Source organism: Acomys minous, assembly GCF_964271855.1.
Source record: "Acomys minous genome assembly, chromosome: 11".
NCBI lineage: Eukaryota > Metazoa > Chordata > Mammalia > Rodentia > Muridae > Acomys > Acomys minous.
Genome location: NC_140492.1, coordinates 4,437,820 through 4,461,596, shown reverse-complemented (window position 1 = coordinate 4,461,596; position 23,777 = coordinate 4,437,820). Strand labels below are relative to the sequence as shown.

Genomic DNA, 23,777 nt, shown 5'->3' with positions numbered 1-23,777 from the left:
CGGAAGGCATTTACCACACCATGTTGTTGGGGGACTCTTAAAGTCTTGATATCAGCTGCTTATCTTTTTCACTAGACAGACACAAATGTCAACAGCTTCCCGCCCTCTCCCAGTTAGGATAGTTTAGTTTCAGAGTAGATGTGTGAAGATGCTAATGTTGATTTTCTACTAATATACTGATTATTATTTAAAATGATGCCAATAATAACAACTACAAATCGCTAAATACTTCCTTCTCCCAGGTAGTGGGCTAGACCCTTTGTCATTTATTATATTTATCAATTTTTTTTTTCTTAAACAAGCCTGTGGAGGTCCAGACTGATCTTCAACTCACGATGATCTTGCCTCTGCCCCTCTGGGTCCTGGGACCACCGATGTGTGTGTCATCACACCTGCTTTATTAATCATTTTAAAATGAAAAGCCAAACCAGGCATGGTGGTGGCGCACACCTTTCATCCCAACATTCGGGAGCAGAGGCAGGCAGATCTCTGTGAGTTCGAGGCCAGCCTGGCCTACAAGGCAAGTTCCAGGACAGCCAGGGCCACATAGAGAAACCCTGTCTTGAAAAACAAACAAATGAAATGAAAACTCACAGCCTCCTTCTGCCGTAACTGTGGGCACACTGCACATAGTGGTTTAGGAGAAGCCAAATCTTGTGCCCTTAAGGCGAATAATGGTGCAAAACAGTTTTATTTTACATTGTTCTCGCTTTCCACAGGTCACATAAACAGAACCAGTGGTTCAAATGCTGAGAGCCTCCTGGCTCAGGTCCTGGGTTAAACAGTTTGCCCAAGCAGGGCAGATTCTAAGTCAAAGTCCTGACTAAGACTAAGGCTATCTGCCCAGTGGAACTCACTTTGTCATGCAAATGCCTGGCTTGAGTCCAGGCAAACTGCTGCACAATTCCTGCCTGAGTCACTGCATGAGTGGCCACACTGAGGGTTTCCCATCTGAAGGGCTGTGTTCCTCTTGCTGTAGGTTTCTTCAAAGCCGGTGTCTCTCTGGAATGCATACAAATGAGGAACGTGCCTGAGCCGTGCAGCCCTTTGTCTGCTTCGCCCACCCTCACATGCTAGGTGAGTCACCACAGGGGAAGACTACCATCTGGCAAGCCAGAAGGCATGCAGCCTGCTGACCCTGCACAGGGCACTGATTGGATATTTTTTTAAGGTTTTATTTTTAATTATATATGAGTGTGCCCATGAGTGCAGTGCCTGAAGCGTCCAGAAGAGGGTGTCGGATCCCCGGAAGCTGGGGTTACAGGTAGTTGTGAGCAGCCCAATGTGAGCACTGGGGACTGAACTCAGGTCCCTCTGTGAGAGCACTTGGAGCTCCTGAGTCATGAGCTGTCTCTCTGGTCCCTCAGTGGTTTGGAGTTCGTCTTGTTTTTATATTGATAATGGAAACATTCCCCTCCCCCCACCCCCGTCAGTGTAATGGCTTCAGTCTGGGTCATTTGATAAGTTAATTGCTCTACCATACACACGCTGGTTCTCACGTGAATAGCAGCCACTAACAGTGATGCTCTCCCCCAGTGCCTGGGGCACTGCAATGAGACCCTGACCCTGAGTGTATTAACTGCTATAGGCCGCCTGCAGGCTTCAACTGTGGTGGCACACACCTTCCATCCCAGCACTTGGGAGGCAGAGGCAGTCAGACCTCTAAGTGTGAGGCCAGCCTGGTCTACAGAGTAAGTTCCAGGACAGCTGGAGCTATGCAGAGAAACTCTTGTCGTAAAAAAAAGAAAAAGAAAGAAAAAGAAAATGCCAATAAAATTCTACTATTATTATTGATATTCCTTCCTGAAATCATACCATTCTCCCGGATCTTTTGAAGAACGAAACTTGAGCAGAAGACTCAGCAGGTAAAGGTACCAACTATGAAACTTAAACCTCGCTCGGTCCCCAGCATAACCCCTGTAATCATAAGTAGAAGCCAAAGGATCAGGCATTCAAGAGTTTGAAGACTTTCGGGCCACAAGAGATTCTGCCTCAGAAGATAAAGGGAGTGAGTGGCTCCCAAGGCCAGCAGGACACATAGTAAACAAAATAAATAAAACATATAAAATCTTTTGGCTCCTGTACCAGATCGTCCTGGCATGGGCAGAGGCAGGCTGGGAGGCAGCATCACCCAACCAGACCCTGGTTTTATTTATTCCACATGGCTCCAAAACACGTCTGAACACAGCGTGCTATAATTTTTCTGGTGATTTCTATGAATCATTTTTTAATTATGAATAATGTTTTTCGAAGGCACTCCTGCAGAATTTTATCCAAAGTTCCCTTGGCAACCCTCACATAAAACATCTCGAGTGAAGCAGCATCTACGACCCACACAGACAAGCAACTTCAGAGCAGAGATTCCCAAAAGATCCGTCACCACCTGTCTCTTGATTCCCACATTCAAAGGGAACCTGAGGATGAGGGCCACAAACCGACCTAGTAAGACGCAACTCATTGCTCCAATTACTTTTCTACAGATAATAAATTTCCTAACTTAATTTGGATGCATTGTTCTTTCCTTGTGGCTAGAAACTGTCCTTGTGTTCAAATGGTTGCCCTTCGGTCACCTGGTCCTGGGGGGGGGGGTCAGGGGGAGCCAAGTTTGAGTTCTCAAACAATGGGTTTTGGCCCACTTCTTTCTTGCCCCATAGCTCAACCCAAGCCGCTCAGAAATTAGGATACTTACTCGAGATTTTTGCTTATAGTCTTAACTTTCGAAAACCCAGAGATGATCTCCAACACCAAGTAAAGTCCAAATGCGCTGGGGCTGCAGCTGAACTGCAGAGTCTATGTTTAGCCTGTAGGAGGCCCTGGGTTCTCTCTCCAGTGCTGCAGAAAAGGAACAGAGAAGTCTGAGGTGTCCCTTAAAGACCAGACGGTGGGGTTAGTCCTGGAACTCCAGAACTTTCTGCAGGTACATCTCGAGGGATCTATATTGCCTTTCATTTGTCAGAACTGGCTCCTAAAAATGAATTAAAAAAAAAAAAAAGATAGGCTAAACAGAAATGTAAAGGGTACCAGAGTGCTGCTTAACCGAGGGTAGGGTGTGTGCCCTTCCCGTCAGTAACCTTAAACAGACATCAATAAGCACTTAAATTTTTTTTTCTGTGTGGGTAACAATGGCAAACCCCAACAAAAATAGGAATAAAGACGGGTCCTTGCATGAACTGTCCAGCCCGCATGGTGGCTTAAATTGTTTTGAAGGTATATGAGCTCGTTGCTTAGTCCAAGCACTATACAGAGCTCCTGAAACTTGCAGGCCGCCTGTAAGGATTTACTGAGAGGTTGAGGTTCTCAATAAACACTTCCAGCACCATCTATCCTGATGCCCTACGCCCAGGGCATAGCAAATGGAAAATCTCCAAAAATAAATAACTCTGAAATTTTAACTGGTTTCCACTCTGCTTGCACCTGACCTCCTGTCTCTAAAAGAACAGCCACCTACAGCCTGGGTGACAGTCCCGGGACCCCACCTGGGAGAGAAATACAAATAACTCTGTAGCCCTAAAAGGAGCCCACATCTGCAGGGTGTGAATACCGCCACTGAACCCGACTATTTTATGTCTGTCCTGGGGGGGGGGGGCGCCTTCGGAATTGGAGACCAAAAATAGCTATAAACCGAAAGAAAGTCGTTTGTCAGCTAATGGATGCCTTCTCCTGGAACAATGTTCCTGAATTCAGGACTGGTGCTTTCTTTTTTTCCTCCTTCCTTCCTTTCTTTCTCTTTCTCTTTTCTTTCTTTCTTTCTTTCTTTCTTTCTTTCTTTCTTTCTTTCTTTCTCGGTTCGTTTCACACGGAAACCTGCTCCACTCTGTGCGGACTGTTCCAGGGAGTGCGCTCTGGCGTCTAGAAGGATCTCTCTTTGTCTGTTCTGCCTCTCCCTGCTTCTCCATTTTAAACTTGGAGATGATTTGGACGGATGAGGCAAGTTGGATTTTGTTCCTTAATCTCGAGCATCTAACCCGAAAGGTTGTTCGTCTCGGGCAAGAACTCTAGAACGGGCGACTCGGAAGCTGGGGGCTGTGCAGGGGCCCCGCGGACGCCAAGGAAAAACCCCACTGGCATCTGATTGCTACCAGACAGGACCTCACCCACCCGTCTCGCCCTCGGTGCCCACTATGCCCGAGTATCTGCTGTCCTAGGGAGGGGGAGACACAGAGCTCACTTCAGCGCAGAGACCCCCGCACGAGAGATAGTGATGCTCACTCAGGTGCCAGAGAGCCGTGAGCTTCCCGCCAGGTTTGCATTTACTAACAACTCAAAGGTTTTCCGGCTGAAAAAGTCCAAAGATAATCAAGGTCCTAGTGAAAAAATCCTATCACCACTGCGATCAGGGCTTGAAGCACTTCCACGGAATTGAGACTCCTCCAGCGGGGCACAGCGGTGACCCCGTCCCCGCTCGTCCCTCCAGCCAACCCCTGAAGACCCGGGTGTGGTCCACGGCACCGGAGCCCGAGGCCGCCTGACTTTGGTCAGCGCCTGACCACCGAGCCCAAATCTGCACCCAGCTTCCATTAGCCAGTGGTCACCTTCAGCCTCAGGTCTTGACCATCACCCCGAATGAAGGCTTAGCGTTCTCTGGACACACACCTCAGTAATCCCACCTTTTATGTTGGCCTTGAACACAAAGATAAAAACAAATTTAAGTCTGAGCAAGACCGGGAGAAGATCGGCCATGGCTGTAGCCCGCCAGCCCTGCCTATCCGCCTTCCAGTAACTTTCTCCTCTTATGCTTCGAATGAATCCGGCTATTCCAGATTTGCTTAGAACAGGGAAGCGATTCTTCACTGGCAGCTTGCAAGTGGATACTGTATGTTAATTAAACGAAACGAATTACTATCTATAAAATACTGTGTCGGCCCTGTATTGTAGTCAACCTACTTTATGCCTCGGTGGCTATTATCACATGAGGGGTGGGGTGGGGGCATCATATCCATGCTTTCTTTGATGTCCCGAAATTTTTCTCTCAGGTGGGTGAGTTTTGTTCTGGCTCTTAAAAGGGATTTTTTTTAGGTTGAGGTTTTTGAAGGACTGTTTCGGCAACGTCATAAATGAACTAATCGGTTTTCAGATTTCAAGGCGGTGTGTAATTGATGTAACCACTGAGGAATTTCAGTACACAGCCGACTAAGCCTCCTCCCGCTTAGGGGTTTTCAAACGTGATCTCGGCCTCCCAGAAAGCATTGAGGGTCGTTTGTAGAGGAAAGCTGGGCTTTGCCCAGTAGCAGGTGGTCTGCCTGGCCCCCACCAGGGGCTTTGAGGGGGCTGTTTCCGTTAAGCTGCTCCAAGAGCCCTTTGGGGGAGAGACCCAGGGGATGGTGGCAGGTCAGGTGACATTCACTCTGGGACCTGACTCTCCCTCCCTTTGCTGGAAGGGCTTAGCTTGAAGCTGGGCAGTTAGGTGCAGCCTGCAGACTAGGCCCCAGAGTGGCCATCTGCCCCCCAAGAGGTGACTGCATGTGTGTCCCTCAGGGGGGTGGGGACCTTTAGAAGTCCTCAGCTGCTGTGTCCTCTCAGAAACCAGGGAGGAAGCACGGTCAGACTCAGAAGAGAGGGAACACGTTGAGGAAAGGGCTACCCTTAATCTCCACTCAAAATATAGAAGGGTCTGTTTATGCATGCCCTGCCTTCCTTCCAGCCCCGTGGTCCTCTCCGGGACTCTGACAATGCTCACAGCAAGCTCCTGGTGACAGTTTCTGTCTGCCCCCCCCCCCCCCAAAGGCATCTTCTTGAGAGAAGGAGAAAGGCAGGCGGGAGTAACTTTGACCCTCTAGAGTCACTGTCCTGGATGACCAAGTCTGAGAAGAACCGTTCTTCCCAGAATTCTCCCCACTTCCCCCCAATACAGGAGGCCAGGGTTTAGGGGTACCCCTTTCTTCCAGGCCAGGAGAGGCTCACAGGAACTAGAGCTGGCATCCTGACTCTGCCAGTGCCGGTGCCCCTAAGGATCTCCCTCAGACTGTGCAAACCTCACCCCTGGACCCAGCATAAGAAGACGCCCTGTCTCACTACTAGAATCAGTGAGATGCCCAGACCAAGCTAAAGCAAACACTTTCTACCAGTGAGAGGAGGGAAGGAGGGAGGGAGGGAGGGAGGGGGAGAGATTTTATACAACTTAGGAAGGTCTTGTCATGACCTCTGCCAGAATAAATTATTTTCTCTAGCTACCTGTAATTGTTTTTAAACAATGTGCTTGCTAATATTGTAATTGTCTTGGAATCCCAGTGACTCCAAGGGGAGTCTGTATCGTTCTTGGGAAGGAGTGAGGGCAGGGGGTTGAAGTAGTCTTTAGGGTATCTCATACCAGAAAAGATGTCCAGTTATGAGACCGTTGCATCTGTGAGGCTGGGTGGGACCAAGTATTGCTGAGGTAAGCACATGCCCACTGATTGCCAAAATTCACATTTCCAGTCCCCCAAGGCTTCAAGATTTTCTGTTTCCTCCCGCTAGCTAGCTAGCTCAGGAGGTTGAAGTTCTTAAATTTCACTTAGAGGCTGGGATAGGAGGGGGTCTCGCCCCCACACACACCTTGGTGGTGCCAGATCTCTGATCTCCTTTTACCACCAGCTTCCCCAGAGCCCACGCGGGCAGGAACATCTGTGAGGGCCTTGATCTACCAGAAAGCTGGTTTCTGCTGGGGATTGGCCTCAGGTAGGCATGGGGTGTGCAGCCTGGCAAAAATAGTCCAAAGCATCTGAAGCGGAAAATTCAAACAGATGTGGGGTGGCTTGGTCCCACCCCTTTCTTCTGGGGGGGGGGCAAATTTTATCCAGATTAGTTTTCCTAATGGAAAATTTCTAAGAGGTGGGGCTGTCTTCTCAGCCAGCAGATTGAGAGTGTGGGTGCCTGCCAGCAGGCAGTCTGCAGGATCTGTAGGTCACTTTTTCACAATCCCTATCTGCAGGTACCCCGAGATTCTAGGGCCTTTGCTTCTCCCTCCCTCCCAGGCCCCAAGGCTGGTGCTGACATTCCCGGGCTTAGCTTCAGGCCCAGGCTGTGGTCCTTTTCTCCAGTTCAGGGGTCAGAGACAAGAAGTAGTGTACTAAACCATGGTCATCACCAATTAAACGTTGTTCAGGGCCCGGCGAGGTGGCTCAGTAGGTGACGTGCCTAGGACACAACAGGAGTTTGGATTCCCCAGAACCCTTGTAAAAACTGAAGCGGGTTGCCAGGGGTGGGGGGTGGGGGGGCGCTCTGTAGCGTCAGAACTGTGGTGAAGAGAGAGGCAAACCGCATGCTGGAGCTCACCAGTCAGACATCCTTGCTGAACTAAGTAGCCCAGGTTCAGTGCAGAGGTCCGGACTCAAAAATAAAGTGGCAAATGACTGAGGAAGACATCCTGACTCAACTTCTGGCTTCCTCATGCCCCCTCATATACCCGTGTACACAACACAACACACACACACACACACACACACACACACACACACACACACACACACACACACACTCAACTCTTGCACCTCAAGGAGTTTTTAACTTAACACTGTCCCGCAGTAGGCCTGCCCTGGAGATTCGAGGCTCTAACTACCTCGGAAGAGCTTAGCTGGGGGTCATTACTCTGCATAGACGGCACACTCTTCCCAGCCGAAAATCCTCTACTACTGAGATCCCCACCCAAAGCCTCGGACTGAAGAGGCGCTGCGGACCCTTGTTCCTTAGCCCCGAGTGTGGTGTGAAGCGAAGTTTGGGGGAGCGCCTGTCTGGAGCCTGGAGCTACCCGGTGCCCACTTCAATCGAGTTTGCCGCCTCTCCAAAGCGGACGCTGTCTTGCAAATGCCGGAAAACGGCTGCCACTGCGAAAATCCAGCCGCAAGTGTTCAAATGCGCTTTCCTATTAAAAACTGGGGAATTCGTTTGAGAAGTTTCAGTTGTTAGTTGACGGGTTTCTTCCACCTCCTCTTAGCCATGTTTCTACGATCTGGGTAATCCCTTTCAAGCCGGGGAGGAATTCTCGGGAGTCCGTAATTGAGGGTCGGGAATGCTGCGGGTGTGAGAAGCGCTAAACCCTCCCGAAGCTGCTGAGTGCCCGGGCGCGCTCCGAAGAGGCCTGCGAAGCGGCGGCAGGGTGGGTCCTCAGCCCCTGCTCCCCGCACCCTCTTCCCGGTCCCGAGGTCCCGGGAGGCCAAAGGCACAGCAGCTTACAGGTCTCCCGAGAAGGGCTTCGTGTTTGGACACTCGGTACTGGCTCACTGCCTGGACCCTTACGCAGAACCCAGAAAATAGCGTCCAGCCCCGAAACCTCAAAGGCAAAGCGTGAAGTCCCTTACACTCCCGCCTAGTGCGACTTCGCACCACCCGCTGCGCTGATTTTTTGTTTGTTTGTTTTGTTTTTTGTTTTCGTTTCTTAATCAAGGAGCGAAGGGCCTAGGTTTGCGCACCTCGCGAAGTCCACAGCAGTCTACACCGCCTTGAAGGCCTTCGAACTTCCGGTTTTCAAAGCGGTCCCAGCAAAGGCCCGAAACATCGGCTTCACCACAGTGGTTGGAAGGCTCGGCTCTCCCGGCGCGGGTGAGGGAAGTCTGCAGGTACTCGGAGCTTGTGGACCAGCAAACTCCTCTCAGGCTGGAGTGAGGACTAGAGGAGGAGGAATTCCAGGGTCAGAGTCCCTACTCTCCACAACTCTTAAGCCGCCAAGAGAGCCGTGGGGACCAGAATCTCACAAGGAATGCCCAGAGACTTCTCTGCGTCTGTCTGGGATTCGGGACGCCTGGGAAGTTGGCATCTGACCCGCGTCGGAAGGCTCAAGCTCCAAAGAGGAGTGAGGGTTCCAGAAATCGCCGCCGCCTGGGTGCGGGACCCCTTAGTAGCTCCCGCACCTTTCCTGGCCTCAGCAGCGGGAGGGGGGGGGGCACAGGATTATTTAACCCAGTGTGGCCCGGTGGGAGAACTCTTGGGGACTGAGTCTCCCTTTTCCAACTGTCCTCTGCTCCATCTCTGTGACCCTGGCTTTGCTTTGGTCACCCTGAAGCTCTTGCCGAAACTCGACTGCCCTGTTGCCAAGGAAGAGGCCTGGTCCTTGGGCTCAGCACCCTCAGGTGCCCTCCGGCCCTCCCTGTACACCCACAGCCTCTCGAACCTCTCCGGAAGGCGACAGTCTCCTTTAACCCTGGTGTTTCTAGAAGAGGAAGAAAAAGAAAAAAGAAGAAAAAAGAAAGAAAGAAAGAAAGAAAGAAAGAAAGAAAGAAAGAAAGAAAGAAAAAGGGGGGAAATGCGAAAAGGTCACTTCGGTGCACGCATGCCTTTAGGTGAGTAGGAGGAAGATGTAGTATTCCCTCAGGAGACCTCCATTAGGGTCTTAGGACCTGCGTCCTAAGGAAGGTGCGAGTGAGCGACTAGCTCTGAGGATTGGTCCCCCCTGCCGGGCACTTGGCCAGCTGTTCGCGCCGCCTCTTCTGGACAACGCCCGCGGGTGACCTGCCCAAAGCCACCGTGGAAGCAAGCCACCGCACCCCTCCCTCCTTCCATCTTCACCGCACCGGGCCGCCCATCTCAACCCCAGGCCCTGCCACTTATCCTCCGGAGCGGGTAAGCGCGACTCTTCTGTGCTCTAACCCCGACTTACCTCCAGCCTGGGAGGGAGCGCGGGTCTCTCGTGGGACAATCCCTGGAGGAGGCGGCGAGGAGGCGCGCGGGCGACTCCCGGGCCGCGGCGGGGTCGGAGGCTAGACTCACCGCCCCCGCCGCGGCCCCTCCCCCTCCTCTCCCCCCCCCCCCACCGGCGGCCCGGGGCGGCCCTGTGCTCCGCCCGAAGGCGGGTCCGCCATAAACAAACGCAGCTTGGTCGCACGTGGACCGTGGAGCAGCTTCGCCTGGCCACAGATCGAGAGCTCCGGACGCCCGGGCTCCAGGAACCCGGAACCGCAGGGGAAGGCAGGAAAGCGCTCGGAGCTCTGACTTGGCTCCGGCCGCTGCCACCTCGCTACGCTCTGCTCCCGCCCCATGGCTCCGCGGCCGCCGCCGCTGATGCAGCCCTTGCGTTCCAAGGGCCCTCGCGGCAGCCGGTGCAAGCCCTTCTTTAAGGACTAAACTGGGTCGCCTGCTCGTCCGCCGCCCGCCACATCCCCAGCAAGGTCGAGGCGCGAGAGGCCGGAGAGCGAGGAGGAAACAGGACTCGGGTTCACGCGGGCAGTCCAGCCTCCAGTCTCAGACGGAGAGGGGGGCTGCACATCTGATTTGCGACGGACTCAGGGCTGGCGACGGTGCGGAAGCCGTTCGGTGCCCCTGGCCTGTCCCTCGCACCTGCCCGAGCCCGGCACCCTCGGACTCACCTGACCCCTGGCGTCCCCATCCCCATCCCGGCTGCCGAAGCCCAAGCGGGACTCCGCGGGCCTGGAGCGCAGTGAGGTCTTAATATGCCCAGAGCCAAGGCGCGATGAAGGAGAAATCCAAAAATGCGGCCAAAACCAGGAGGGAGAAGGAAAATGGCGAGTTTTACGAGCTGGCCAAGCTGCTCCCGCTGCCTTCGGCCATCACTTCGCAGCTGGACAAGGCATCCATCATCCGACTCACCACCAGCTACCTGAAGATGCGCGCAGTCTTCCCCGAAGGTGAGGCTGCAGGTGGGACGCGGGAGAGTCGGGCGGCCTGCTGGGGGAAAAAAAAAGAGGCTTCAGTGCGCGCGGGAGAAGCCCACGCGGCCTCCGGGCTGTTGTGTCCCCGGGAGGCCGCGCCCGGGGCTTCGGCCCCAAATAAGGGAGGGGACACAGCCAGGCCGGGCCTGGAGATCCAGTCATCCCTAAGCTCCGGGCATAGTGGGGGAAATCAAGCGTTGGCGTTTGCCAGGTTGGCCCAGGCGCGCTAGTTCGTTCTGGCTGTTCTTTCCCCTTCCTTTCTGAGCCCGCCTCTCCTCTCACCTTCCCGTTCTTTCCTTCCTTACACACCGGCTCATTCTGGTCTTTTTCCGTTCCTCTTCTTTTCTCGATCTCTTAATCCATTATATTTTCCCCCTTTCTCTCTATTTCTTTCTCGCCTCTATTTTTTGTTTGTTTCCATTTCTTCTCTCTTTTTCTGCTGGTGGAAAAGGACCTTCTACAAGCGGCTGCATGCACAGGAAGGCTCGTGGACCGCATGCAGGCCAGTGCTGCGGATCCCAGCATTTGTGAGCAGCCTTCAGATTCTAGTCTGTCGTGTATATATCTCGCCTTTCTGACTCACCTCTCCTTGCTCTGATGATATGGACAGGAGACGAGAAATTGAACGAGCCAGGACACAGCCGGAAAGAGAAAAAAAGAGTATTTCAAAAGTGGCGGGTGGGCCTGAGTGTAACATTTTAGGATTTAAAAGTGCTACAGCGAGCAATTACCACTGGGCCGCAGCTCTCCTGCAGACCCGGGTTTGTATGAAATAGCGGCCTGCTGGGCGGACACCCTCCAGCAGGCTGCCAAGGGTGACCGGCAGCTGGGCACCGGAGGGAAGAATCAAGTCTCTTCCGGCAGAGGCCGGGGAGGAGGGATTCTGACACTGTCATGGAAGCGCCTGGCTACGAGGCCTGTTGTCTCCACGACCTCCAGACTTGGTAGTGCAGAGCAGACCTCTTGGAGAGGCCGCGCCTAGGAAGGAAGAAAGGGATTTGGAGGGTTGTTGCTCCGTCGTTGACAGGTGTCCCTGGGCCACAGGGCTCCTCCACTAGTGCTGTTCCAGGCCAGGCGCCGCACCCGAAATCGGTAAGGCCCCTTTGCGGCTGCCACCCACAAGCCTGTTTTTTGCTTTGTCTGAATCTTAGATGAATTTTTCTCCACCACACTGGTGGAGCTTGGCTGTCTTGTCCGCGGGTGCAGCTTCCGGTTCTTCGCCGCTTAGGAGCCCCAGAATAAGCTCCCTGGCGGACTGAGAGCGCCCCGGGAGCCGAGGTGGCTGAGGCGGTTCCTCAGCTCCTTCTTACAGCCCCGTGAAGAGCTCTGCTCCAGCACCCAGCTGGGCCCAAGGAGCGTTTCTTGGGATTTCTCCCCTTGTACAGAAAGCTTGGTCTCGGAAGCTCCCGTCAGGACGCCCAACCTTGAGGCCCTTGGTCCAAGAGGTATTAGTGATTCCCTGCTGCCGAAGTCTCAGAGGAACGAAAAAAAAATTCGAAGTGGGTTTTATAGCAGCAGCTTTTTCTTAGTCTCCTTCCCTCCGGGAAGAGCAGCGTTAGCTGGTATTCTGCAAGGAGCCCTCATATCCGCTTGCTACAAAATAGGCGTGCAGCTCAGGCCTTCTGCCTCGTCCAGCCATACTGGGTTTTAAAAAATAGAAATTATCAAAAGGTAAACGATATATTGTCAGTGAATTCAGACAAACCAGAGAGTAGCAGCAGGGGACGCCTGTGGGCAAAGGACTAACTAAGCCACTCTTGTTTGGGAGCTGGCCAGGAAAGCCTATTAAAAACTGGGACAGTGTTGTGTATGCTGCACAGCAGCCACTTAATCAAGCATGATAAGGCGCGACATGGCGGGGTCCTGGGTCCCTGCAGGAGTGGGCCTTATGTGGGCGCTGCCCGCACAGTGGCCCCGGCATTGCTCAGAAGCTCCCCAATCGATGGGGCCACCTCTGCCTCATAGAAGGTGACTAAAGGTTGGTACTCCCTGAAGGGGAGCCTGGGGGCATTTAGCTCTTGAAATTTTTGGAAATGACTCTGAAATTGTGGGGCCAGCCGTAAGGAAGGAGGCAATGCCCGGAACTGGCCATCCCTTTCCCTACAACGCTGTGGTGCTATGGTCATAAGGAATGCAGTCGGAGTAGGGGCCGCCCAGGGCCTTAAGGAACTTGCTCGCCCACCTTCTCACTCTTCCTGTGCTGATTCACCTGTTCTCAAGGTCTCCAGTTCAGGAGTTCTGAAGCTGGGAGCAGGCCCCTGTCTTTCAAGGTACTCCTGTTACGCAAACTAGTGTACTCCCGCCTCCAGAGGCCTTCCTCTCTGTATTGATTTAACCTGTTTTGGAGGGACCAGAATTGACTGAGGTCTGCTGCACCGAAGCCAAATCAAGACCGTGGCTCTCGGAGGCTTGGTGGCCAGGGCAGTCCCGGGCACTCTCCCATACAAATCGAAAGGATTCCGAGCAAGAACCCAGCTGCCAAACACGGTTCTGCAGCAAGCAGTGGTGTTCACCGGGTAAAGGAGAATCTAGAAGGCCGCCTACTGAAATGCCATGGAATACCTCAGCCCAGGCCTTCAGTCCATCACGTCGTGGGGACCTTCAACCGGAGCATTATTTTCATTGCTACTTTATAACTGTAATTTTGCTACTGTTGTGAATCGTGACCCACAAGTTGAGAGGCACTAGCTAGCTGGGGAAAGTGAGGCCAAAGAGGGACAGGCCAGCGGTTCAGCTTCCATTGTGACTGCATGGCAGGCGATGGGTGCCTATACTCCAGCAGTCCAGAGACCACAAGAGAGGAAAACTGAGACGGGCCAGGCAGCAAGCTGGAGAATGTTCTCGGCTTTTGCATTTGAAGGCTACTCTGCCCCTGTCTTGGTAAATTAGGCTCACTGAGAACTCCATATTTGCGCAGCAGCGTTGTTGTGGGTGCAAGTGAGAAAAGGCACAGAGGAACCTTGCAACAAAAACGGAAAAACCACTTCATTGACCAGAAACACGTGAACGGCAAGTGTGTGTGTGTTTGGAGGGGGGGCCTGAAGGCCCTCCAATTTCTACCGCTTTGCTTTCTTTCCAACGCTAAACTGGCGTAAGGGATAGACTGGGTACGCAGAGGTGGGGGGGGAGGGGGGAGGGGGAGCAGCTCAGCATTTGGAACAAGAGCTAGAAAGAAGAGAGGCACACTTCAGTGAGTGACTGGGAGTAGGGGGGGCGCTACACAGGGCTGTGGCATAGCCTGAGCTGTGCTGGGTGGTGTGGCCCTACACAGGGTGGTTGGTTTCTAGCAGCCTGACACAGAGCCACCTCTGCTGTAGATTCCACCAATCCAACATCTATGAGAGAACCTTTGGGCTTCCCGATAGTGGGTGTGGGTGTTTCCTCTGGGCCCAGCAGGAGGCTAGCCTCAGGCATCGAAGCTCAGCTCCTGCCTCATTTTCGTATGGGAAGACAAAAAGGCAGAGAGGTACCTTATCCCAGTGTACTTGAGAAAGCAATGCACACCAACACACACACACACACACACACACACACACGCACACACACACACACACACGCTTGGGGAAGGTGGTGTGCAAGGTCTGAATTGTGCCGACAACTGGATTCTTTGGGTTTAAATTCAGTTGCACACACCCCCTCACTTCTCTGTCCAATGCCGAGCGGGGAGGATTGGACCCACTTAGGTCATGCTTCTTGCTTCTCTCCATCCAAAGGACTTGATTTCAGAACTTTGCTGAGGGCACTCTTGACACATGCCTATATGGAATTAAAGACCTTCAAGAGCGAGTACTGAAAAAAAAACAAAGAAACAAAAACAAATAAATAAAAAAGCAGGGCTGTGGTGGCGCATGCCTTTAATCCCAGCACTCGGGAGGCAGAGGCAGGTGGATTGCTGTGAGTTCGAGGTCAGCCTGGTCTACAAAGCGAGTCTAGGACAGTCCAGGCTACACAGAGAAACCCTGTTTTGAAAAAATTTTTAAAAAGCTAACATTTTAAGAATAATGTAGCTTTCCTTTTTCTCTTCCGCCTCTACAAGCTTCTCTCTCTGGCTGCACTTTGAAGCCTGCCGCTCTCTGAGTTAGTGCAGCCCCTGCCTGAGATGCAGCCCCTGGCTTTGGAGTGGGGGAGAGAGTAGAGAGGGCACTGGCAATGCACGTTAAGAAGCTGCAGGTGGGAATGTAGCTTCGCCTATGGGTCCGGGGCGCGGGTCTCTGCCAGGTCGCTTTCTCCAGGGTGCTGCTGAAGGGGCTGTGTCCCGCACCTAATAAAGCTAAGTATTTATTCAACCTTGGAGGTTGCTGGCTGGGGTGGGGTGGGGTGGGGGGCATGTGCTTTTCGGCCCTGCTGTCAGAGAGTGTACTCTCTAGTCTGTGGGGGGATGCCCAAAGCTTGACCCCAACCCCTTCCTTGTCCCACCGACCAGTAGGAGGCCCTCTTGGGGCCTCTGCCTACTCTTAAACCCATCTCTTGGCTCGTTGATTTGATATGGGGGTGGGTGCAGGTAAGGCTTTTCCGGGGACCTGGGAGAGGCCAGAAGGATGACAAGGAAGGGGAGCTGGGGAGCTGGAGAAGTCGCTTCTTGTGACAATATACTGGGATCTGGTCTACAAATGGGGTGAGTTGCAGGGACCAGCTGTGTCTCTCTTGGGGAAGCAAAGCACAGGGCCAGATCTCAAGTCTCACTTTTACACCCATATGGAGGTTTCAGCCTCTGGGACTGAGTCCTTTTCTGATCCAGGACAGGGGTCCATGTGGGAGATACTGTGGGGGTGGTGGGACCTAGCCAGCTCAGGTAGCCAGACCTGTGTGTCTTCGGGAACAAAAACCAAGCATCCGGCTCCTCAGCCCCGCCCCCACCCATTTGACTTACAGTCTGGAACTGGCTTGAGGTTGCCCTTCCCCAGGAACATGCCCTCTTCCTCACTCTACAAGAGTGATGCTTGGGGGGGGGGGAGACTTAGAAGAGAAGCCGGTAGGTAGCGTAGGTAGCGTAGGGTGCTTGGAAGCAAACAGGAGGACAAACAGCTACTCCCCACCCTGGTTCTCCCTAACCCAGTCCCAAGGCTAAGATGCTTTAGAGTGGAGAAGGTTAGCGGCCTTGGGATTGCCTGAAGATCACGATGTATGAGAGGACACTTTAAACGATGTGGGGAGGAGAGAGGGGACCAGGCCTCTGGCTACGGAGAGGAGCTTTCCTAACTAGCTTTTACTCTCTTCTTTTTTTTGGAAGGGTGGGGCCAGATAGTCCGCCTCCACAGAAGGAGGGAGGCATTAACTCCACCAGACATCCACAAGACCCCTATAAAGGGTCCCAGTGTGGAGAGGTGAGAGAAAGGGTGAATTTGGAACCCCAGTGTTTTCACCAGAACCTAGGCCCTAATTTGATCAGAACCCATCTCATCAGTGGTGTGTGGGAAGCAGTGCCCGGGCATCTGAGTTGCAAGTGGGCAGCCAGCCCAAGCCCCTCTCCGCCCCTTTCTGTTCTGAATCTCTCGTTTTGTGGTCCAGTGTTTGTGCTCTGTGGTTTGTATCTGCAAGTACCCCAAGACCCTGCCTGAGACCCCCATATTTGCTCATGAATTGTTTGTTGACCAACTGACCAAAAGGCCAAGATAGGTGGGACCATATTTAACTTCTTGATGTCAGGGGACTATTGGGCTTTAAACTGAAGGGCAAGCCAAGGGCTGAGCCCAGGATGTCAGAGGCAGTCACTAGAAATGGGTGCATGGGCTTGGTTCCTTCACAAGTGCTCTCAGCAAGTTCTTGGGGGTCTCACCATGCAACCTGGCCTCTTGGGCTCCCAGCTTGTCCTGTAGAGGATGCATGCTGCTGGGGAGCCCAATCTTAAGACTGGAGACTGCAAGTGAGGGTGGAGCTTTGGGCTTCCTTCTTGGGGAAAAGCAGGTTTAGCACACCCCCCCCCCCATGAGACTGGCCACCACTAACTGTGACATCTGGGGCAGCCCAACCTACTCTCTCTCTCTTTTGTTTTTTTTTTTGTTTGTTTTGTTTTGGTTTGTTTGTTTGTTTTTTGTTTTTTGAGACAGGTGTAACGTCCCTGGCTGTCTTGGACTCTGTAGACCAAGCTGGCCTCTAACTCAGAGATCCACCTGCCTCTGCCTCCCGAGTGCTTGGATTAAAGGCATGTACCACCACTGCTCAGCTTTTTATTTTTCCACCCTCACTTTTTAAATAAATACACAGATCTCTTGGTTGGGTATAGATACAGGCCATCTACCTGGTGTCCCTGTTTTCGGGAGTGTATGTGTCATTTCCCAATACCAAGACTCTTCTTTCCACGACAAGTCTGACTTTATCCCATCTCGAAGGCCAGCCCAAAGCATACTTTTATGGGCTGAGTGAACGCGCCTCTCCCGCAGCGGCTTCTAATGGAACAGCTGGCAGAGCCACTGCTCTGGGATGAGGTGGCTGGGGCGGGGGTGGGGGGTGGGGGTGGTGAGTGGAGGAATTGTCCCAAGCAGCCCAGCCACCCCCTGCCAGATCCAAAAGAAGAATATTTTCAAGAAGTTTCAGGAAAAGAATAATGATGTATGAAAACATCCAGGTATTTGAATTATACTAAAAATAGCCCTATGTGCCTGGTGCTCCGAGGACAAGATCTACCACAGGTTTTCTAGGAAGCCAGACAGAGGCTTCTGGGTGGAGATCATTTCCAAATGGGAAGATTCTGGAAAGCCAGAAACATGGAGAAGGAAGAGGAGAGGAGGAGGAGGGCAAGGAGGAGGATGAAGAGTAGGAAGACAGTGCACTGGGGGTCAAGGGTCAGGGAAGGCTGTGCACTGGGGGTCAAGGGTCAGGGAAGGCTGTCTGGCCTGAGCACTACTCAAACCCAGGGAAGGCCCAGAGGCAGGGGACAGTCACCGGGACACATCTGTCCATTTTCAGAAATTAAGTTTCCCTGGATTGCTACTAAATTTGTTCTTCTCTGTGAACATCAGGGGATTTTACACCTTGGTTCTTTCCAGGGCTGTTTCAATGGGTTTAGAGGCCTGATGCCCCAGCTCTCCACTCCACAAGTACCTAGCCTGAAGCAAATGGTGCTCTAGGGGGATTAGTGTGGGACGCTTGGAGGGGAGCTGAATTAGAACCACCCTTGCTCATAGGCGGAGCCCAAAGGACCAGGGAAAACAAGTTAGGACTTTGCCTGGCGCTGGGGGATATGTGTAAATACACACATCTCCCTGGGAAAACCTGGGAGCAGAAATTAGAGGTCACCCCCTTTTTTTTTTTTTTTTTTTTTAGTTTCCAAATGGTTTCCAGGAAGCCCAGAGGTCACATGTCAGTGGTGACACTTAGGACACTGAGGACACTGACCATATTGAGGGGTTTTGTAGCCACACAAGATGTGCTAAGGCCGGCCAGGGTGCCTGCTCAGAGTATGCACCCCTATCAAGTGGCCTGTGACCTCCACACTTAAGGCACTCCAGCAAGTGGAGATTTGGCCCAGCCTACAGTTCCTCAGAGGACACACGGCTCACCCAGGCAGAGACTCTGAGGGTGTGGAGTGAAGGCTGGAGCTGTGACTCTGCTGGGTCACAGCAGTCAAGCCTGGGACACGGGGAGAGGGGGGGAGGGAGACTGGCTTGTCAATGCCCCCCCTGGCATTCTGGGGTGGAAAGGAGGTGGTGGCAATTTCCTCAGATCTTAAGGTGTCCCAGTAGGTGGACGGAATGCGGGGGACTCTAGATTGTGTGACAAGTGCCCTGAAAAGCCTCCTAAGTGAGCCTGGAGCTCTGGAATAGAAGCCGACCTTGTTCCAGGAGATGCTGTTAAGCACCTAGAGGACAAAGAGTCATGAGACTTGAGGATCTTTGAGGGCTGCGCTGGGTCCGGAATGGGAAGAGGCCACAGCACAGGTGCTGCGGGGGGTGGGGGGTGGGGGGTGGGGGGTGGGGGGATATTCAAATCAATACCGTTTGACTCTCAGGATGGTCAGTTTCAAAGCAGATTAGTTTACTTTGTGGCATTTCAAATAAAACAGCGATTTCAAAGCGTGTGAGCTGCCCTCGGGAGCGGTGGGCTGGACCAGCTTGAGAGTCTATATGAGCCCCCAACTTCCCCCTCTCCCAGCCCCAGCTGTGGGCTTTGGACTTTTTGTTTTATGTCCGTGTGTGTGTGTGTGTGTGTGTGTGTGTGTGTGTGTGTGTGTTGCTTCTTTCTTTCTTTCTTTTTCTTTTATTTTCTTTTCTTTTTTTTTTTTGAGACAGGGTTTCTCTGTATCCCCGGTTGGCGAACTCAGAGATCCTCCTGCCTCTGCCTCCTGCTCCCTAGTGCTAGGATTAAAGGCATGCTACACCTAAAGCTGTGGTGCTTTAGGTTTTTAAGACTCTGTCAGAGAGAACGCAGGCGGTGGGTGGCAGAGGTCAGGTAGAGGTTGGAGCAGGCTGCCGGTTCCACGTAACTGGAGCCCTGGCGTCTCTGGGTACTGTGATTAAATGATTTGCTTTATTCCCTTGTCACAGGTCTAGGAGACGCGTGGGGACAGCCGAGCAGAACAGGGCCCCTGGACAGCGTGGCCAAAGAGCTGGGATCCCATTTGCTGCAGGTAGAGCCGCTGGACGAGTGTCCTCACAGTCAGTGTGGCCGGGTAGCAGAAGTGGGGAGGGGTTCCCCGTGTTGCCACCAGGCTGCAGAGGAGACCAGGAATGGGCTCGGTTCGGGGATCTGGGTTGCCTCTGGTCTGAAAAGAACAGGGCCCTGCATAAATCTTAAAAATCTAGAGTGCAGAGTCAGGCCAGTGCTACCCGCAACCTGCACCCCTGACAGCACCACAGTGTCTGTCACCCATGCCCCGAGGTCCGAAGCAGGGCTGAGTCCTTGATGCTTTTGCTTGGCTCGCTGGGCTCGCGCTCGCTGGGAGACAGCTTCGCAGTTGAGGCGACTGAGGCAGAACTCAAATCTTGAACTGTCCTTGCTCCCCTACCCCCACCCCAGGCCAGAGTCTTTCCAAAACGTTTTCATCTCGCTGCACCACCTCATTTCATTCTAAATGGGAAACTGAGGACGTGAAAGTTAGAAGTAACATACTCGAGATCGCAAAACGGATTGGTTTAGTTCCGTGACCTATATCGATCACCTAGATATGGGGCGTCCTCCATGGGGCATTGGGCTTCCCACCCCACAGCTCTAGATCGCTATTATCTTGACTTCGCGCCTGGCCGTGGCCGAGCTGGTCACAGCTGGTCATCGCTGGGCAGCCTCAGAGCCCGCGGCCACTTCCACATCAGCGGCTGGGGTAGCTGAGGACAACACCGCCTCCCTCCCATCTCAAACGCCCTTCTCAGAATCCCATCAACGACTCGATTCATTCCCACCCCGACCCTACCCCCGTCATTTGTCTCTGCCACCGAAAAATGTCCACTGGTGGCTATTTTGCATTTCCTTCCTCTGTTTTGTGTTTTCTGAAAAAAAAAAAAAAAAAAGGAACGCCGAAGGCCCTAGTAGTTTAGGTGGGAGAAAAAAGCTTTGCCGCAAGCCTTGGGTGTAACCTAAAAACTGCACGCCCGGGAGTAGGAGACAAAGGAGTGTGGTGGTATTTGGAGCCTGAAACTTTTACAGCATTAGCAAACAGAAGTGGCATAGTAGGGTGGCATCCTCGAGCTTGTGCCCCCAAAGGGTCACTGGGAGCTCACTCGGAGCCAGGGAGGGCTGTTTGCGTACTTCAAACCCCTTCTTATTTGTGACAGTGGCACGGGGACAGCAAGCCGCTGAGGTACTTAGGAAGGACCAGGTGGGTAAAGTGAACGCTGCCTGTCGGGTGTGGGAGTCGGTGACGGTGACGTGCCACACTTCCACTTTTTAAAAAGTTACTGCTGGCAACTTTCAGTTTTTAATCATAACTTTTAAAGACTTCCACTCATTTCCTTATACAGTGAGAAATATATTTGGCATTTCTTAAGGGAAATTGGAGTTCAGCATCCAGATCAAAAAGTTAGAAATTGATTTTTGGTTTCCATATCTGGAATGTCGCTGATTCCTTGAGAAAAACACTACGAAGTTAGAATTAGGAAAAAAAAAAACCAAAACCCTATTTTTAAAAGTGATTTTACCCTCAGTTTAATGAAGGTAACGACAGGGTAAATGACAAAGAATTTTGGTAGCAAAATACGTGATACAGCAGAATGTTAAGATGTCTTCAAATTTCATTCCTACTCCATCCTATTTACCGTCTCCAATCCTTTAAAGGAGTGTCTGTGTGTGTGTGTGTGTGAGAGTGTGTGTGTGTGTGTGTGTGTGTGTGTGTGTGTGTGTGTGTGTTTAAGAAACCCAACAGTAATCTGGTTTCAATTACATGCTGTAAAAATAGAATTTGTAGCCAGAAATTAAATTTGGGATATTTTTATGGGTGCACAATTGTGAGTTGTAGGGAGCTCTTACCAACTTTATTGCCCCCTTTTGGTTCCTGATGTTAAGATATGAATGAGTAAATACAGTGCAGTTTCTTCTTTTCAGAAAGTTTTTCATCTTTTTGCCCTTGTCGACGCAGTTGCTATTTTCTTTCTTACCTGAATCACTTTTTACAATCTCATGTTATTTCTGGAAGGTCAGCCAACTCAGGACAGAAATCAGAATTTCATCGGAGTCGGTTTCATTTTTCAGAAATCGATACTTTTTTCCTCCTTGTCTTTAGCAAAAGGTCATTTGATCTTTCAAAGTCTAAATGCTTGATTCTGTAGACGTGGTCTGGTAGAATAATCGAACATTTTGTTTTATTTTGTAGGGAACGGCAGTGGCAGGAATTTACTATTCAAATGGTACTTAGGGGTAACTAGAAAACTGTGGCGAATAAAGTTTTGGTCCTAGTGGTATAAGCGGCTGCCAGTTCCCACATTAAGTAGCCTGTGGGGCTCCCCTAAGAACCATAGAACGCCGCTGGGTTCTGATTCAGTCTAAGTGCTAAAATAAAGCCACGACGGTCAAGCTGAGTGGGTTAGGACTTCTCAAATGTTTTGCCTGGTCTCTGTAATGCGGATGGATATAAGATTGTTTTAAATGTGCTTTAAGAGCCTGGCTCGGGAAGTTGAGCGTCCCGATTGCCCTAGACTTTAAGTTCTTCTCGGACTGGACCGAGTGTGCACATATACAGTTTTGCCTCAGGGCCCCAGGCACGCCAAGCAAACACTCTCCCCCACAAAGCCACAGCTACCAGCCCATCCCCTTCCGTGGCTGCATTCACTGCTGAGTCTGACTGTAATCTCTCACCTGCCACTTTCTCTTTTGCAGACTCTGGATGGATTTGTTTTTGTGGTGGCCTCTGATGGCAAAATCATGTATATATCTGAGACGGCTTCTGTCCACTTAGGCTTGTCCCAGGTAGGTACTGCCTCATTCGATGGGCCATTGAAATATCAAATGTTAATAGTCCTGATAGCTTTGTCCAACCTGCTTTTATGTTTGAGCACCATTCATAACTACAAAGCTCCCTTCTTTGGACATTACACACGGGGTTCCTCAAATTATATTGTACCCCCCTACCCCCTTTGAAGTTTCTGTCAGTATATCCCAGCTGTGGCCAGCCCTGTCCTGAGATCTTGTAAGATTCCTTAGTAATGTGAAGTGTCACCAAAAAGAGCTTCCCCAAGGGGGAACCGTTCTGTCTGGGCTCACGTGATATCAGGTGTGGTGTAGACAAGAGGCGAGCTCTCGTTCAACGTGGCTTTTGTGTAGCATGCACACTGAGGAGGCCAACCCGGAAGGTGTGGACCCATGTGCTGGTCCCACAGAAGTCAGAGTCAGTTTTCCTGAGTTTTTTTTTTCCTTTCCCCAGTTCAGTGGTTGTTCAGTAGGCATTTTATACACTGTGATAGAAAGCCATAAAACTCAGCTCGCTACTTTTTGCAAGGTCCTGATTTCTTCAGGACTTTTTCAGAGTCAGTTCATTAGAAGAATAGGTGGACTCAGCTCGTCTGTCCCCAGAGAGTTGCTGGAGTCCTTAAAGGCACACGGTCGTCAGAGAGAGGCTGGAGGGAAGGCCACTCCTATTCTCACCGTGGCTCATGGTGACAAGCCACATTTTAAAAAACAGCCCTTCTTTGCCCGGTTTCATATGTGCTTGTGTGCATCTGACTGCTCCCTCCCTCCACCGTCTCTTTTCTCCCTCACATCACTGTCAGCTTCTTTCCCAGCGTTCCCGTCGTCTTTGTTGTTTTGTTTTGTGACCAGCCGAGTTTAACTGGAGTCCTCGGTGCGACTGAGGCTTGAAGTTGCTCACGGGAGCCTAGCGAGCTGGTCTGCGAGCAGACTGCTAAAGGCGTGGGCTCGCCTTCGCCCAGCGGTCAGTAACCAATAGTCAGCAGCAAGGGGTGGGGCCTCCAAGCCCCTCCCCCGCCCATGCTTGTGGTCAGGCCTATTTGGCCCGCTTCCGTGCAGCTCTAACTTGCCGGCATTTTCTAGCTGCCCGTGCTGCTGCTGAGAACTCAGAGTTGAAGTTGCAAGTCATCCAGAAGATGGGCTCACAGCCTTGTTTTTGTTTTTGTTTCCCTCTTAAACTCTTGCGGTTCCCTTCTTCCACCGCGCTCCTGAGTCTTAGAGGCGGGGTAGAGATGTCCCGGTTAGGGCTGGGAAGTCGGGTTTTACGCGTTCTCTTGAGCTGCCAGTGAGTCTGTGCAGTCACCATCCTCCAGGGCAAATAGAAGCTTCTCCGATGAAGGCTGAGGTGGGCATTTGTCTATGGCTATAAACACAAAGATTAGAAACTCATTTGGGATGTCACCGTTTTTATATAAGTAGGAACTAAACGTTTCTCTGCATTATGAGCTGCCAGTGGGACAGACAGTGGGAGGCACTGGGATTAGTGATAAAGATGGAAAATGGGCTTTGAGAGGCACTTTAGGACTCCGAACTGCAGGCATTTTCTTGTTGTTAAGCGAGAATGAAGCTTTCTCATTGAAAGGAAAAAAAAAATCATCAAATTTAGAAATCCACCTGTGGTGCAGTATTTTTGTTTTTTCTTCTGGCAACACATTTTAAAACATGTTGTCGAGCCAGGGTAATCCCAGCACTCAGGGAGGCAGAGGCAGGCGGATCGCTGTGAGTTCAAGGCCAGCCTGGTCTATAAAGCGAGTCCAGGACAGCCAAGGCTACACAGAGAAACCTGTCTCGATAAACCAAAAACCAACCAAACTAGACGAAAAAACCCCAATGCCTGTTGCCACTGGTGTATAGCTAGCTCCCTCTTAC

General features: G+C 51.8%; 2 protein-coding genes across 3 annotated transcripts in view; one reads left to right on the top strand and one right to left on the bottom strand.

Annotated features, from left to right (window-relative positions):
• Window positions 1–4,411: 4,411 nt before the first annotated feature.
• On the bottom strand, window positions 4,412–10,300 carry LOC311608803 (uncharacterized protein; the record flags this gene model as incomplete). The annotated part of the gene is made up of 5 exons (XM_084801440.1): window positions 4,412–4,620; window positions 8,385–8,580; window positions 9,569–10,148; window positions 10,233–10,245; window positions 10,280–10,300. The coding sequence occupies 5 exons, from the start codon at window positions 10,298–10,300 to the stop codon at window positions 4,555–4,557; spliced, it is 876 nt and encodes a 291-aa protein (XP_084657566.1). The 3' UTR covers window positions 4,412–4,554.
• The window catches only part of SIM2 (SIM bHLH transcription factor 2), a 42,221-nt gene continuing 28,229 nt past the window's right edge, over window positions 9,786–23,777 (top strand). The window contains exons 1-3 of one of the 2 annotated variants that reach the window (XM_084801821.1): window positions 9,786–10,553; window positions 19,061–19,143; window positions 21,822–21,911. In XM_084801821.1, the coding sequence (XP_084657947.1) occupies window positions 10,379–10,553; window positions 19,061–19,143; window positions 21,822–21,911 (348 nt within the window). In that variant the 5' untranslated portion in view covers window positions 9,786–10,378. Of the gene's footprint in view, window positions 10,554–12,490; window positions 12,556–19,060; window positions 19,144–21,821; window positions 21,912–23,777 lie in introns of those variants that run through there. The other variant, XM_084801822.1, reaches the window with a different exon arrangement.